Below are 16,088 nucleotides of genomic sequence, written 5' to 3' on the forward strand. Positions count from 1 at the left end.
GACAAAAGCCGACTGGGTGACTCTAGGCTAATCACCAGGTGGCAATGAGTTCTAGTCCTGCCTTGGCCATGAAAGCCAGTTGGGTGATCTTGGTTCAGTCCCTTTCTCTCTGCCCAATTCACCTCACAGAGCTATGCTTGTGAGGAAAATAGGAGGAAAGAATATTAGGTAGGTAGGTACACCTCTGTTAGTTTTTATGAAAATAATAAAGGTGTGGTATAAATTAAAAAATAAAACAAAAATAACCAGCTCGTGGTGGTATGGCTTAGGGCCATGATGGTGAAACTATGGCATGCACTCCAGGGCTCATGCATGCGCTGGCCAGCTGACTTTGGCCCTCATTTTTGGTCGTTTTTTGCCCAAAAAACAACCCAACACACAAACTGGAAGTTCGGGAATGGACTTCTGGTTTCCGCGTTGGGCCATTTTTCTCATTTTTGGTAAGGAGGGTGAAAAACGGCCCTACTGGCAACCCGGAACTCCATTCCCGAACTTCTGGATTGCCCATAGGGCCGTTTTTCACCCTCCGGATTCTTCAGGGAAGCTTCCTGAAGCCTCCAGAGGACCTCTGAGGATGGCAGGGAGGCCATTTTTCGCCCTCCCCATGCTCCTAGAAAGCCTCTGGAGCCTGGGGAGGGTGAAAAACGGGTCCATCGCACCCCAAAAGTGGGGGGAAGGTGGGGTTCACGCATACATGCGTGTGGGATGTGCCGCATAGAATTATGGGTGTGGACATGCCCACGCACGCCGCCCCTGCCCTCCCCCCGCTTTTGGCATGTGATGGGAAAAAGGTTCGCCATCATGAGTTTAGGGCCTGACTGAGGGACCATTATCTTTCCCTCTGTATTTATATCGTGGGGCCTTTTTTTGAAGTCCCTCCTGCATTTGATCAAGTATCTCATTTATTTAAGGAGGTATAAATCATACACTCCCTAAGAAGGTGGCCTTTTTTCCTCTAGGAAAACAAAGAAAGCCAATATTTTTCTTTTTTTCCGTATGTTTTAATTGTTCGTTTTAATGGTTAGCTTTGAGTCTAATGGTACCAATTTGAAATTTCTTCTCTGTCTAATTATATTCTTTATTCTTATGTAATTGCTATTAGTCGTGCTGAGTGTTTAATTGAAAGAAAGGAAAGACAAATTTAATTAATTCAGCAAGCAGTGGGCTTATGAAATTCCATTTGTGGCGTTGCTTGAATGTATGCTGTTGCTGATTTACGAAGACTCGGAAGACAGTTTTCCTGTTGTAGCGGTAGAAGAAATATTTTTTTTTAAAAACTGGCTATTGAGCTTGGAACAAAACAACACCAGCTGCTGGAACATTTTAAATACCTGTCTTTCTATCTGAACAGAACTCATACCCCGTCAGGTGTTCTTTTTTTAAAGGAACAATGAAAACTCAAAACAAGTGTTTTTCTCCCTTTTTCATTGGATGGAAAAAATAGCTGAGAATTGAGGATTTTTCTTTTCATTTAAGTTTTCCATAGAAAGAAATAGCAGTGCCAGTTAACTCCAACCTAGGCCATAGCACTGATGATGTTAGTTGGTTTGGGAAATGAAACATCTGTAAGAAAACAGCTCAGCCCAGAGACCACCAAAGACCCTTTATTTCAACCCTGAGCTACAAATATTCTCCTTTATCGGCACAATATTTTTCTCTTTTGAGGATGCTCTTTTGTTAGGTACACGTCACTTCGGCTTTTTTCTTACCATCTCGGGCTCTTCTGTTAGCTTTCTTTCATGGTCCCCCCCCCCCCACCAGACAGTCATAAATATTCATGATGGTTTCCTTCATCCGGTTTAATCTTGTATTCTTAGCTAATGGCCTGCACTGCTTTTTAAAAAGTCTTTGTCTTAGTTTGGCAGCTCAGAGGGCTGCTTAGAGAATTGACGAATTAAAACATGGGGCCTTTTGAGGGTGGGGGGTCTTACTCTAAACAGAAAAATACCCTAAAGTGATAGAGAAATTAATATATTGTTTGGGCAATCAAAAGATTTCAGCTGCTATTATATAGGAAGTCATCGACTTACGAAATCAATTGAGCCCGAAATTTCTGCTTTTTAACTGAAACATTTAAGTGAATTTTGCCCCGCTTTGTTGCTACAGTTGTTAAGTGAGTTGCTGTAGTTAAGTTAGTAGCATGGTTGTTAAGTGAATCTGGCTTCCCCATTGACTTTGCTTGTCAGAAGGTTACAAAAGGGGATCAGGTGATTCCAAGACACGGTAACCGTCTTAAATACGAGTCAATTGCCAAGCATCTGGACTTTGGTCATGTGATCACAGGGATGCTGCAAAAGTTGTAAGTGTGAAAAATGGTCACAAGTCCATTATGCCATTATAGCAATAGCAGTTAGACTTATATACCACTTCATAGGGCTTTCAGCCATCTCTAAGCGGTTTACAGAGTCAGCATATCGCCCCCAACAACAATCCGGGTCCTCATTTTACCCACCTCGGAAGGATGGAAGGCTGAGTCAACCCTGAGCCGGTGAGATTTGAACAGCCAAACTGCAGCTAACAGTCAGCTGAAGTGGCTGCAGTACTGCACTCTAACCACTGCGCCACCGCAGCTCTATTATAACTGAATGGTCACCAAACAAATGGTTATAAGTCAGGGACTACTTTTACTTGCTATGGCATCGTTCAAACAGTTGTCTTCTAAAGCATCTCATATCAATTAAAAATGGACATTTAGGCAATTCTAGATTTAGGCAAGAAATAAGCACAGGTACAGTATAGGTGGTACCTTGCTCAACAGTAGTAACTGTGAGAGGGATTCACAGTTATGAATCATTCACTTTGGAGTCAAAGTGAACAACCACTTAAATAGGAGCCAGCCGTGTGCAGCAGCTGCCAAAAAAGCCAACACAGTTCTAGGCTGCATCAACAGAGGGAGAGAATCAAGATCACCTGAAGGGTGAATACCACTTTATAAGGCCTAGGTAAGGCCACAGTTGGAATACAGCATCCAATTGTGGTCGCCACGATGTAGAAAAGATGCGGAGACTCCGGAAAGAGTGCAGAGAAGAGCAAGAAAGAGGATTAGGGGACTGGAGACTAAGACATATGAAGAACGGTTGCAGGAACTGGGCATGGCTAGTCTAGTGAAGAGAAGGACCAGGAGAGACATGATAGGAGCCTTCCAATATCTCAGGGGTTGCCACAAAGAAGAGGGAGTCAAACTATTCTCCAAAGCACCTGAGGGCAGAACAAGAAGCAATGGGTGGAAACTAATCAAGAAGAGAAGCAACCTGGAATTAAGGAGAAACTACCTGACAGTGAGAACAATTAACCAGTGGAACAGCTTGCCACCAGAAGTTGTGAATGCTCCCACCACTGAAAGTTTTTAAGAAGAGATTGGATAACCATTTGTTGAAAATGATGTAGGGTTTCCTGCATAAGCAGAAGGTTGGACCAGAAGACCTCCAAGGTCCCTTCCAACTTTGTTATTCTGTTTTATTTCCCCCAGGCATACTTTAAAAAAAAAAGACCAAGACAATGGAGAAGAGCGACATTGGTATATAAATGGCAGAAAGCAAAAGACTGGCATTTTTCTATGCAGTTCAGGCTGGCCTGTTCTTCTCTTGTATTTCTTGCTTGGAATAGCAGCAATCTGTAGCTCTTGTTCTTTTAGACAATGGAGGAGGCCAGTAGATGAATGGGAAAAAGTACTCTGTCATGTTTATTATAGTACTTAAGAATATTTATGCAGATTCCTTCCCATTTATCTATGGATGGCCAGATTTTCTAGAGTCAGATAGAAGCTAGAAAGATTCGCAAAGTCCAACGTAGCTGCTGCTGGTTCAAACTCTTCTCTAGAACAGATAATCCCTGCTCTGTACTTTTAACCAGGCACCATCATGTCCATATTGCTACTCAGCTGCCTCTCAGCACCCAGGAAAGCAACTTTGCTCCTCTTAGGATGTTCCCTGCCGGCCCCACTGTGCATCTAAGTGCATTCTTGTTTTTAGAATATTTTTCTTTTCCTTTTTCCTCCCCCTTCCTTTCAAAATTGTATTCCTTTCAGTTGGTACTTTTTTGTTGCTTCCTGCGGCGTTGTTGCCACACTGGCGGGCCGCTGATGAGTCCTTGGCCGAATTGAAAGGAAAACACCAGGCAGAATTCCTCGGGATGAGCGAGCTTCGAATGAACATCGAAGGTCTCTTTTATTAGAAAAGTTAGTTACAGCGTCATCAAAAGGAGCGTATCAGAAGGCATATATAATCACACATGATACAAGTAAACAAATGAAAAAGTCACAGCGTTCTACAAATAAACCAATAGAAAATCACATCATGGCAAAGGGGGAATAGAAAGTTACAACCTAGCAGAGGGTGGGGAGACGGGGAATCGAAAGTTACAAGCTGCATGGCATAGGGGGGAGAAGGGGCAGGTGTGGGAGTAGCTGGCTCACATAGTTCATGAGGTTGCATAATGAGTCCTGACCGTTTAGGCTGGAAAAATGTTTCTGGTATGATGTCTCTCCATCCCTGTGTGTGTGTGTGTGTGTGTGTTTCAGGCAGGCAAAACCCGCCCTGCACACACACACACACCCAGATGGATACCAACAGCTTCCTTCTCTTGTTGCGCACTTGATCATTCCTTTTATAAAAAAAATACTTCTAGGTTTCATTATAAGATAAAATTATAGAAGAAACCAAAGTTTAAAATATTAAAAAAGGAAAAAAGCGCAAGGGGAAAAGAACTTCTGACTTTCTTCAATGCAGTAGATTATAAAAATAAGACATTAATCTGTTGCTTTAACATTTCACAACATTTTCAAGCCATTCTGATCATCAAAACAGAAAATCAAAAGTTTTATTTTTTTGCCAGTTTTGAGCAAAAAATCCAGTAGCAGTTTCCGAGTAGAAACAAAAGTTGATAAATTCTTTTATTTGATTAAAGCAGCCAGTTTTACTATCTCCATCCAAGGTGGCGCAGTGGTTAGGGTGCAGTACTGCAGGCCACTTCAGCTGACTGTTATCTGCAGTTCAGCGGTTCTAATCTCACCGGCTGAAGGTTGACTCAGCCTTCCATCCTTCCGAGGTGGGTGAAATGAGGACCCGGATTGTTGTTGGGGGCGATATGCTGACTCTGTAAACCGCTTAGAGAGGGCTGAAAGCCCTATGAAGCGGTATATAAGTCTAACTGCTATTGCTATCATCTTTACCATCCATTCTTCTTCCATTTTGGGAATTAATGCATTTTCCATCTTTATGCATATAAGATTTAAAAGTTCTGGTTTCAGTTTTCCATTTATTTTAAGAATCATCTGAATCAAAGTAAAAAAAAACAACTCAGTATTTCTTTGTTTGATTTTTTTTTCTTTATATTGATTTATATCTTTGATTCCAGCATTACTTAGCAGCTCGGTATCTGCCACCAGATTAAATTGAGCTCTAGGCGGTTTTTAAGCAATCTCTTGGGGCACATTCACAAGGGCTTTATCTGCTCTTAATCTTAATTAAGAGCATACCCCCTCTTCACAATTAAAAATCTGCTAGCTTAATAAAAGCCAGGAAAGCTAGGGGAAACGCGATGGCCCATTTGAATAGATTTATTTGAATCTCATACCATGTGACTCCTTCCTATATAACTTGCTTATCAGAATGGTCTGTCATTCTTTTCCCATTTGAATACTAGGGATATGATTTGCCCTTTTCTAGACTTTACAGGCCTCTGCATAAAAAGATAAAGCCCCCCACAAGACCCCCAACTCAATTACCTCCCTGCGACCAATAAGATCACATAGATTAGGCCTCCTCCGTATTCCATCGGCCAGCCAGTGTCGGCTGGCAACTACAAGGAGGAGGGCCTTCTCAGTAGTAGCCCCGACCCTTTGGAACGAGCTCCCCGTGGAGATTCTTACCCTCTCCACCGTCCAAGCCTTCCGCACAGCCTTGAAGAACTGGCTAGCCCGACAGGCCTGGGGACAAGGATAGTTGCCCCTCCCGAATGATGAATGTATGTTGTTTACTATTTTATTATATGTCTCTATGTTTAACGTCTGTATTCCCCCTCCCCGATTTTATGTGAGCCCTGAGTCCCCTCAGGGAAAAGGGCGGCCTACAAATATTAATAAAAATCTAAATCTAAAAATCTAAATTTCCTAATGAATACCTGATTCACCCATGCAGTTTTCTTGGCGACAGCACAGAAATGATTTTCCACTGCTTTTCCTCCAAATGTTTTTTTTTTAAACTTCCCATTCTAGCCTGCAACCTTTAAGATTCCTTGACCAGCCTGGCTCTTAGAAGCCCAAACAATTTCTATGCTCGTAGAAACATTAAAAGAGAATGCTTAGAGAGGTTTTATGTGGTATCTAGCCAAATTAAACGGCTTAAAAAAAATGTGGGCCCTGCATCTACAGGGCAATAGCAAGTGTTCCTTCTCCTTACAGTGGTACCGAGGGACACTTTGTCATAAAGGCAGGAGTCCTTTGGTAGAGGTGTTTAATGTTATGGACAGATAGTATAATGATCTGTCATAAATCACCGAAAGGGGTAATGGAATGGATGCTTAAAACTGAAGCGCTAAATGAATGGGCCATTAATAGTGAAGAGTGACACATTTAGCAGTGCTAATGGAGATACCCAATGACCTGTCAGCTAGCCAGGAAATGGTGCTCCTTTCCTCAGGGTTGGCAAGACCAGGTCAAAAGAGGTGAACTTAGAACTCAGAATGACTTTATGGTCACTTTGAATGTACACTAATTAAAATGAATCATTTTATTGTCAACTGGACTCTGCACTCTGCATAGCTCAGAACCGCCACGAGAAAATATTTCTGTCTCTTCCAGTGAGGTGGGTGCAATCTCTCCTTAAAGTCTTCCTTCTATCAGGGAAGAAGACAATATATTATACAGGTAGTCCTTGACCAACGGCAGTTCATTTAGTGACCATTTGAAGTTATAAGGGCACTGAAAAAAGTGACTTATGACCATTTTTCACACTTAGGACCATTTCCGCAGCCCCATAGTCACGTGATCAGAATTCAGATGCTCAGCAACTGGCATGTACTTATGACAGTTGCAGCGTCCCGGGGTTATATGATCCTCTTTTGGGACCGTTTGACAAGCAAAGTCCAAAGGTGCTTTTCCAAAAGACAAGTGGAGTTTCTTAGTTTTTTCCTAGTCAACCTTTTGCATCTCATCATCCAAGAAGCTTGGTCAGTTCAGTTCAGTTGCCTTTTGAAAAGCACCTTTGGGACTAATAAAGGTGAATATTTGTAGCTCGGGGTTGAAATGAAGGGTCCTTATTGCTCTCTGAGCTTGCTTGTTTTCTTGCAGACGTTGCACTGATAATGTTACCTAGTTTGGGTAGTGAAACGTCTGCAAGAAAAACAAGCAAGCTCAGAAAAGGCCAGGAACCTTTGGGATCACCTATACTGCTATTTCAGTAGAAATAAGTAAAATAATTTCTGGTACTTAGTAGTTTGAAGTTTTATTCTTCTTTATTTTTCAGTGTAATGCAAATCTAAGGTTCCTTATCTCTTTTATTAATCATGGGTTTAATCATACTCTTCCACATTCCATTGTCGGGAAAAAGAGAGAGAAAAAATTTGTCTCCGTGAAGATTTAGCTGTTGTATTGTTGCACTGTGCAGTCACAAGTTAAGGTATTGTTTGTGGAGTCTCCCATCATCTAGGTCATGGTTGTCCCGAGGGGGTTTTCTCCAAAAGGCAACTGGATATTCTTGGGGTTTTTTCCCTTTGGAAACATTTCGTGTCAGGGATCCGAGTAACGCACCCATCAAAAGTAGAACTCCGAGGCAGGCAGATTCCTCGGAGACCATGTTTATTGGATGCATCAAGTCGGCACAGCCAATAAAACCCAATTCTGAAAGTTCCCCCCCCCCAGTTATGACAAAAAATAAAATAGCAATTGATCCCCTCCCCTATTATCACAGGTCTCATTGCCCATTTAGAATGTTTGGCGGGCTCCTTGGTCAACTTCCCGCCTCCTTCAACTGCCCCCTGTGGATTGGACCTTGGTTTCCATGAGAGTGCTTTTTTGTTTTGACTACTAGGTAGGCTGTTATTTCCACCACCACCACCACCCTCTCTCCTCTGCAAGGTCATGGCGACTCTGAGGGTTCAAAAGATGGCTCCAGCCTAGTTTGCTTCAGGGTTGACATTTTGCTTCTCATCCAAGAAGCTTTCTTTGGAAAAAAGCACCTTTGGGAAAAGTTACGATGTTGATACACTGCCCTTTAAACCTCTAAATCAGCGGTCACCAACTGGTGGTCCGCAAGAAAAATTATTTACATTTTTTGTCAGGCCTGCAGCCATCTTTTCTTTTGGATCTTTGGCCTGCCACACTTTCTATTATGCATTTTCTATGGTGGGAAAATGGGAGAGGGGATTGTATCGAGTTAGATGCTAGGTAGCCATAACAAAATTCTTTCTAGAAAGCCAAGGTCATCCTTTGTCTTTGCACCTCTGCACCTGACCGGAACTGGATGGGGAAGATTGGACCATGGGATGGACTTGTGGGTGTGGGGGCAAGATCTTGAACTTTCAACTGGGTGGGGAAAACCGGGAAGCTTTCAGATTCAGGGTTTCCCAGATGTTCCAACATGGCTCTCTTCATAAATTGAAACTTTGAGCAATACTTTGTCTTGAACTCTGATCTAATTTTTGATGCTATTTGGAACCCTGGCATTTTTTATATTGCACGAAATACTATTTACCTTTTTTAAAAATTCATATTAGTGGTCCACAGGATTTAAAATTATGAATTTAGTGGTCCCTGAGGTCCGAAAGGTTGGTGACCCCTGCTCTAAATGGCTTAGTTCCATTATATGGTCCATTGTATGGTAAAGATACATCTTTTTCATTAAGTGAATGACTCCTGTTGTAACCCTCTCTTGAATATGAGTCTATTTTAACAGATAACAGATTAACAGGGGCCCCCATTTTGTCCAGAAAGGATTCTTCATTTGCTCCCAATCCCCGGTTAGCAGCTTTGTCAATTTACATCTTTACTGTGTGAGAAATTCTCCAACAGCACATTTGTGAACAAGATCGTGCTTTTGAGCAGGAATCGGTCCTCTTGCTTTGCTCGCAGTACATGATGTTCCTGACTGCTTTAAATCTACGTGGGCAAGAAGCCTGGTGTACCGGAAATAGCTTTTTTTTTTTTTTTTAAAGCTTCCTGCACTCACTTTCATAAATACACAACTAAATTTAGTTTATTTAGACACGAACTTGGGACTTGCAGAGTTAAGTCATATGTACCATGCTTGTTAATTTGAAGTGTGAAATATATAATCCTTGCCGCCTATTGTGGATGATAAACCTCTTTTTTTTTTCTCAGTAAATACAATTTGGCTGAAATGCAGCATCACTTGAAGCAGACTTGAACAAAAGGCTGCTTCATCAAAGTGGGAAGTATTTTCTGGCTTTTCGGCTGCAAGCTGGAGGAAAGATACAATTGCATCTCACTGAGTTTATTCAATATGCAAATCTATCTTCTCTTTGATTTATTTTTAGAGTTAGGGTCATGATCACGGTTATATTTCTTCCTTTTCATTACTTTCGTGTTTTGTTTTGTTATTAAATAGGAAAGGAAGGGCTGGTTAAGCCAAGCACCATAAGCATGGCTGGGATGCAAATTCTTGCCTCAGCCTTCTTTAATATTAAGCCCCTCGGCGGATTTAATATTACATACTGTACAGGAATCTCCTTGTATTTTCCCTATAAAAGGCTTGTGTTAGATTATAATTCCCATTAATTCTGCCACATTGTGGAATCGGTTGCAGAGGGTGAGAGTTGTAATCCTGCATACTTCCTCCTTCATTTGCACGGATTATAGAATATTAACATACACCCTATCAGTTGGGAATGAGCTGCAATTTTTACTACTAATTTTCTTAAGGAACTAATGGAATTTAAGCGCCTAATTTTTATAACAGATGCAACAGTTCCTTGATTAAGTTATCATTCTCTTGTTCTAATGATTGAGTTCAATGGGTGGGATGAATTCAAGACTTTATAAGAGTTACTGGCAGTGGCTTCCTTATTCACTTTTGCGACAGGTGGCTTATGAATCTTCACTGACAACCAAATGAAAATTTGTTGTTTGTTCATAATTTTCCATTTGCATTGAACTACTTTTTCTCCTCGTGACTCATTCACTCACTCACTCACTCACACTCTATCTTTCTTTCTTTCTATCTATCTATCTATCTATCTATCTATCTATCTATCTATCTATCTATCTATCTATCTATCATCTATTATCTATCAATCTAATGTGTCTGTCATCACAAGAAAAGTGACTCTGGGCTGCTCTCAGCAACCTAATAAAGTACAATGCAAATATAAGCTATCATGATAAAAATGTAAAAACAGTATTAAAATTAAATATTGTGTCAGGTTCCAAATAGCATCCAAAATTAAATCAGAGTCCGAAGCAAAGGATTCCTCAAAGTTCCAATTTATTCAAAAAGCCATGTTGGCACATCTGGGAAAACCAGAATCTGAAAGCTTCCAGGTTTTCCCCACCCAGTTGAAAGTTCAAGATCCTGCCCCCACACCCACAAGTTCATCACATGCTCCAGTCTTCCACTGCCACGAAGACAGATTCCTCCCATCCAGTTCTGGCCAGGTCGTAGACAAAGATGACCTTGAGTTTCTAAGAAGAATGTTGTTATGGCTACATATCACCCAACTCTGTATAATCTCTCCTCCCATTTTCCCACAATACAAAGTAGACAGTGTGGCAGGCCTGAAGTCCAAAAGAAAATATGGCTTGCAGGCATGACATATTGTTAAATATAGATTATATAAACCCTAGGCAGAGAGATAATAAGTACATCCATCTCAGTAGAGGATATCTATATTTATATATCTCTACCTATATCTATATATCTCTATCTGTCTGTCTATCTATCATCTATCCATCATCTATCCATCTATCTATCTAGCAATCAATCTATCTATCTAATCTATTTTATCAAATCTATCTAATCTATTTTATCAAATCTATCTAATCTATCTAATCTAATCTATTTATCTATCTATCTATCTATCTATCTATCTAATCTATCTATCTATCTAATCTATCATCTAATCTATCTATATTTCCAGCTCTCTCTGGGACTCCCAGGATGGGTGGCAAAGCAATTCTGGCTGGCTGGAGAATTCTGGGAGTTGAAGTTCACAAATCCTAAAGTTGCCAAGTCTGGAGACCCTGTTCTTGATCCTTGCATTTAGCCAAGCCTGGATTGGTAGACTCTTTTTCCCCAGAGTTCAACTGAACAACTCGGAGCCACAATTGCAAAGCGCAAGAGCTTTTAACAGTTGAATCTTATTGTAATGGGGACAGATGTTACAATAAGTGTTCACATGTTCTTAAGCTAAAAATATTTCAAAGTGAACAGTTTGGGGCCATATGGCTCATTTAATTGTTGTCAGTAAATCACAATCATTTTCAAAATGGGATTCGTGTCAAATGCCTTTTCCTTAACTGAAGTAGGATGATGCTTAGAATTTAGTTGGATGTTACCAATGTGTTTGCTTGTTTGGTTTTTCCAGTTGGGAAGACTTCCTTGATCACCAGATTCATGTATGACAGCTTTGACAACACCTACCAGGTAAGGTTTTCTTGTTGTTGTTGTTTTATGACTTCCAAACTTTAACTTAAAGGATTCAGAACTTTGCTGAAATATTCCAGGTTAATAGAGATTTCCCTCTGTTTTTAATCTCATGCTGCAGAAAAGTGATGGAGAAAGATGTTTCTCAAGATTGTTCAATAGTAGAATAGAAATAATAGAAGGTCAGGACTCTGTTACTAACACATAGGAATCAGAAATGTTTCTGGTTTTGTTATCAGTATGTCTGTTTCAATGAAAGACTATACTAGCTGTGTACGCTGTAGAAAATATTACAAACTTTCTTGTCTTTCCATGTTTCATATCCTATACAGCTATTCCTTATGTGCTTCTGTACGTCTGGCTACTGTTAGCTCTACGTAAGTTGCTAGATGCCTTAATAAGTAAGGAGAAGGGCTTATGTAAACTAAAAGGTGCAGATCTTTTTTTCTGCATATGTAGTGAATGTAACCCACTTGCCAGATGACACTTTCACACTTACATTCAGCTCAAATTACAGGAGGTAATTGCCCCCTGCTCAAGCAGAAGAGCGTACACCAGTGATGGCTAACCTTTTTTGGATCGCGTGCCCACACCCATAATGCTATGCGCACGACACCAGCACGCCTGTGTGCCTCCCCCATATGCACATATGTGCGCGACCAGCGCTCCCTCCTTGCTTTTTGCATTCTTTTTTCGTCCTCCCCAGGCTCCAGAGGCTTTCTAGGAATCTGGGGAGGGTGAAAACAGCATCCCCCGCCCTCCCGGAGGCCCTCCAGAAGCTTCAGGAGCTTCCCTGAAGCCTCCGGAGAGCGAAAAACTGACCCTACGGGCAAACTGGAAGTTTGGAAACTGACTTCTGGTTTGCTCATAGGGCCGTTTTTGCCCCCTGGAGGGTGAAAAACGGCCTTAAAAGAAAGCCAAAGTCAGCTGGCCAGCGCACACATGCGCAATGGAGCTGACAGTGCAATGCCTCGCATGTCCTGACAAATGGCTCCTCGTGCAACCTGTGGCACGCATGCCATAGGTTCGCCATCCCGGGCCTACACCATTCCAGACGAGTGGCTGTCCAGTCTCTTCTTAGAAGCCTCCAGTGATGGAGCACCCACAACGTCTGGAGGCAACTTCTGTTCCACTGGTTAATTGTCCTCACGGTCAGGAAATTTCTCCTTCTAGTTTTCCTAGGTCCTCTCCTTGATTAGTTCCCATCTTTTGCTTCTTGTCCTTCTCAACTCCCTTCTCTGCCAAATGTAGAAAACATGAGGTCTTTTGAAAAGAAAGGGTAGAAGTCTCTGGAAGAGAGGTTGGATAGAGAGGGGATCGTCCACCATTCTCAATACAGTGGGACCTCGGGTCCCGAATGGCTCAGACGACGAACGATTCAGGTGCTGACCGAAAAATCTGCCAAATGTTTCACTCATGTCACGAACACATCCTCACATCCTTGGGTGCCAAATAAACACAGCTGTGGCAATTTCCCCTGCAGCACCATTTTTTTGTGTGTGTGTGCATGCACAGTTTGTCTTGATTCTGGTCACAACCAAATCGGGTGCAGATCAGAATCCTGGATTACGATTGGCACCCGAGGTCCCACTGTACCTTTGTGATGGAATGTAGGCTTGGAGAATAAGGGAGGGGGCACGACTTTTTACAACCCTGAGCTTTCCCAGAGAGAGGCCCAGATTAAGAGTCTGCCCAACCCCGAGCTGGATGGGACGGGAGGGAAGACGTTCAGGGTAGCCAGACCCTAGAAACTCTCAGGATAGATCGAGTAGGTTAGAAGGCTATAGCTTTAATGTGGCAAGATTCTGTCTCTTAGGTATAAGCAAGTAAAGGATTGGATTCGATTGGATTTCACTCTGGGCTTGACAAGCATTGATGTGAGGTTTGAAATCTCAAAGCAGCGGGAAAAGTCCAAGAAGTAGAAGCAGAAGATGATTTACTTCAAATATGTATTGCCAGAAATTTGTGCTAGACATATTTTTCATTTGGTTTCTCAGTGTTCCATGAAGTCTCATGTTCTCTGTATAAGTTAATGGAACTGAGTTTTTTATTTTGGCCTCCATCCATATTTTGGAATAAAAGCAAGAAGGTGCCACTTTTTCTTTAGAATCTTATTATCTGTAATTTTGAAAACTCTCTTGTGGTTTATAATATTTTGTAGAGAAGAACAGAACCATCCTGCCATTCTGAAGCACTGTTGTTTTATCTTGGGTTTTTTTTTCCTTTTTCTTTTTAATTAGAACTAATTTGTTAGCTGCTGAAGGGGTGATTTTAAAAGCTGTATAATTATCTCCTTCTACACTGAATGCCTGCATTCTTTGTATTTCGGTTAAACATATTATTAATGCATTATCTTAACAACGTTTGGTTTAATTTTATCACAAGTAAGAATTGGCAATATAAACATTATTTCACCTGGAAGACTGACTAAGCAAATTCTGACTAAGACTAATCAGACCAAGCAAATTCTTTTCAAACAAAATACTCATTTCATTTGTTGTATTTTCTGTGTTCTGAAAGCTGAGAAAGGTTGCCTAAAAAGAAGCATAGGTCAAATAACTAATTCTTTTCATTTATTTCATTTATTTCAATTAAAAGTCCCAGCTCTGATCAGTTAACCCCAGTTCTGAAACCTATGCATGAGTACTTTGCTTTCTCCTTTGAGGATTCTCATACTTTAGTTTTGGCATTCTTCAAGAGAAGAGTTTTTCAGAACTATAATTCCAACCTGGAATTAAGGAGAAACTTCCTGACAGTGAGGACAATTAATCAATGGAACTGCTTGCCGCCAGAAGTTGTGGGTGCTTCAACCCTGGAGGTTTGTAAGAAAAGATTGGACAAGCATTGTATGAAATGCAGGAAACAGGGTTTCCTGCTTGAGCAGGGGGTTGGACTAGAAGATCTCCAAGGTCCCTTCCAACTCTGTTATTCTGTAGTTCTCTTAAGCACCCCGTTCCTTCCTCTGTTTTTTTTAAAAATAATTTTAAACAGGTTTTTTTTAAAAAAGACAAATATATATATATATTGCAATTTCCTTCTGTACAACATTTCCACCTCGGTATATACATCCATTGTAAATACACTTCTCTCCCCTTATTTCAGTTTCTCTTTGTCCATACATACGATACTATTATATACATTCCTAAATTAACAATCCTTCATTTTGTACCATTTCCATTTATACCTGTTTGTTCACCTCAACCTATCCATTGTTAATTTCTAACTCCTGTGTCCTCTTCATTTAGCCTTTCCTAAAGCTTTACACCTCTCCTCTAATCATTTGTACCACTTGTTCCATACCATTTAATATTCTCTCTCCTCTTCTCTTTTTTTTTTTGGTGAGTTTGTCCATCTCTGCTCACTCTAACACTTTCATTATAGCATTCCCCTCTGATGAGGATGATGATTCCGCTCCTTCCTCTCTCGCTTACACCATTGGTTACACAAGCCCACTGCAGCCATGTCTCTCTGCCCCTCCCCTTGTTGGAAATAGACGGGAATAAAGAGGGGGGGGGCAAGGTTTGAAACAGCCCCATGGCCTTTTCCAAACTAAAAACCCTGCATCCTGGGCTGCGAGGCATGAGGAAGCCCGAGGGCAGCCATGTGGAAGAAGAAAAGAGCATGTTGAATAGCTCTTCCCAAGGCTTCTTTCAAGTCCTTCATCAATCTGTTCGCGCCTTAGCATTATCTCATGCCTGCACAGCACATGGCTTTGTGTCGGGACCTTTCTGCCGAAGAGGGAGGGAGGAGAGACCCCCCCTCTGGCGCCCCAAGGTGGATTTCCAGTGGTGAGCCCAGATAAAACTGCACAATAGAAGGGACGTCCGCTGCTTCCTAATATCAGGCTTCTGGATTCACTCAGCAAGCGCAAGGGATGAAGCTACTCAAAAGGAGGGGAGGGAGAGTAGTAACAAGGGGAGAAAAACATTTAGGAACAGAGTCCATAGAATCTGTTCCTCCGTTGGTGGCAGAAGTTCCTTGTGGACAGAAAAGCCATCCGAAAGATTAAAAAGAGCTGTTAAACACAGCAGTAAGGATTGTCTTCGCACAACACGGGCAAAATGAAGGAACTCCGCAGGACGAGGAGATAATTAAGAAGATATTAGATTGTGCAGAAATGGATAGACTGACATTGGAAATCAAACGGGAAGAAGACACGGAGGGTTATCAAACCTGGAACTTCTTTTACCAATGGTTGGGAAAAAAGGGGTGGAGAGTAAGAAGAGAATCTGTATTGTTAAGCAAGTTAAATACCCAGACAATACGAGGTTTATTAAGCACTAAGAAATATAATAAATACAAAATGTATAAAATGTATTTAATCAGAAAAAGAAAGATTAAAGAGAATTTTCAGCAAGAGAAATGTTCCCTCTGGCATCAAAGCCCCCTTTAAAAAAAAAATTCTTCCCTTCCCTCTATATAGTGGTAGTCCTTGACTTAACGACCACAATTGAGCCCAAAATTTCTGTTGTTAAGCGAGACAATTGTTAA

The 16,088-nt window shown here is 41.2% G+C and overlaps 1 protein-coding gene across 2 annotated transcripts in view; it reads left to right on the plus strand.

Annotated features, from left to right (window-relative positions):
* The window catches only part of RAB6A (RAB6A, member RAS oncogene family), a 57,327-nt gene that overhangs the window by 20,221 nt on the left and 21,018 nt on the right, over positions 1–16,088 (plus strand). For both annotated transcript variants that reach the window (XM_087720963.1, XM_087720962.1), the window contains exon 2: positions 11,539–11,597. In XM_087720963.1, the coding sequence (XP_087577089.1) occupies positions 11,539–11,597 (59 nt within the window). The remainder of the gene's footprint in view (positions 1–11,538; positions 11,598–16,088) is intronic.

This window comes from Thamnophis sirtalis, unplaced genomic scaffold (genome assembly GCF_051295495.1).
Source record: "Thamnophis sirtalis isolate CommonGarterSnake01/CBP01778 unplaced genomic scaffold, rThaSir2_p1.2 scaffold_8, whole genome shotgun sequence".
Lineage (NCBI taxonomy): Eukaryota > Metazoa > Chordata > Lepidosauria > Squamata > Natricidae > Thamnophis > Thamnophis sirtalis.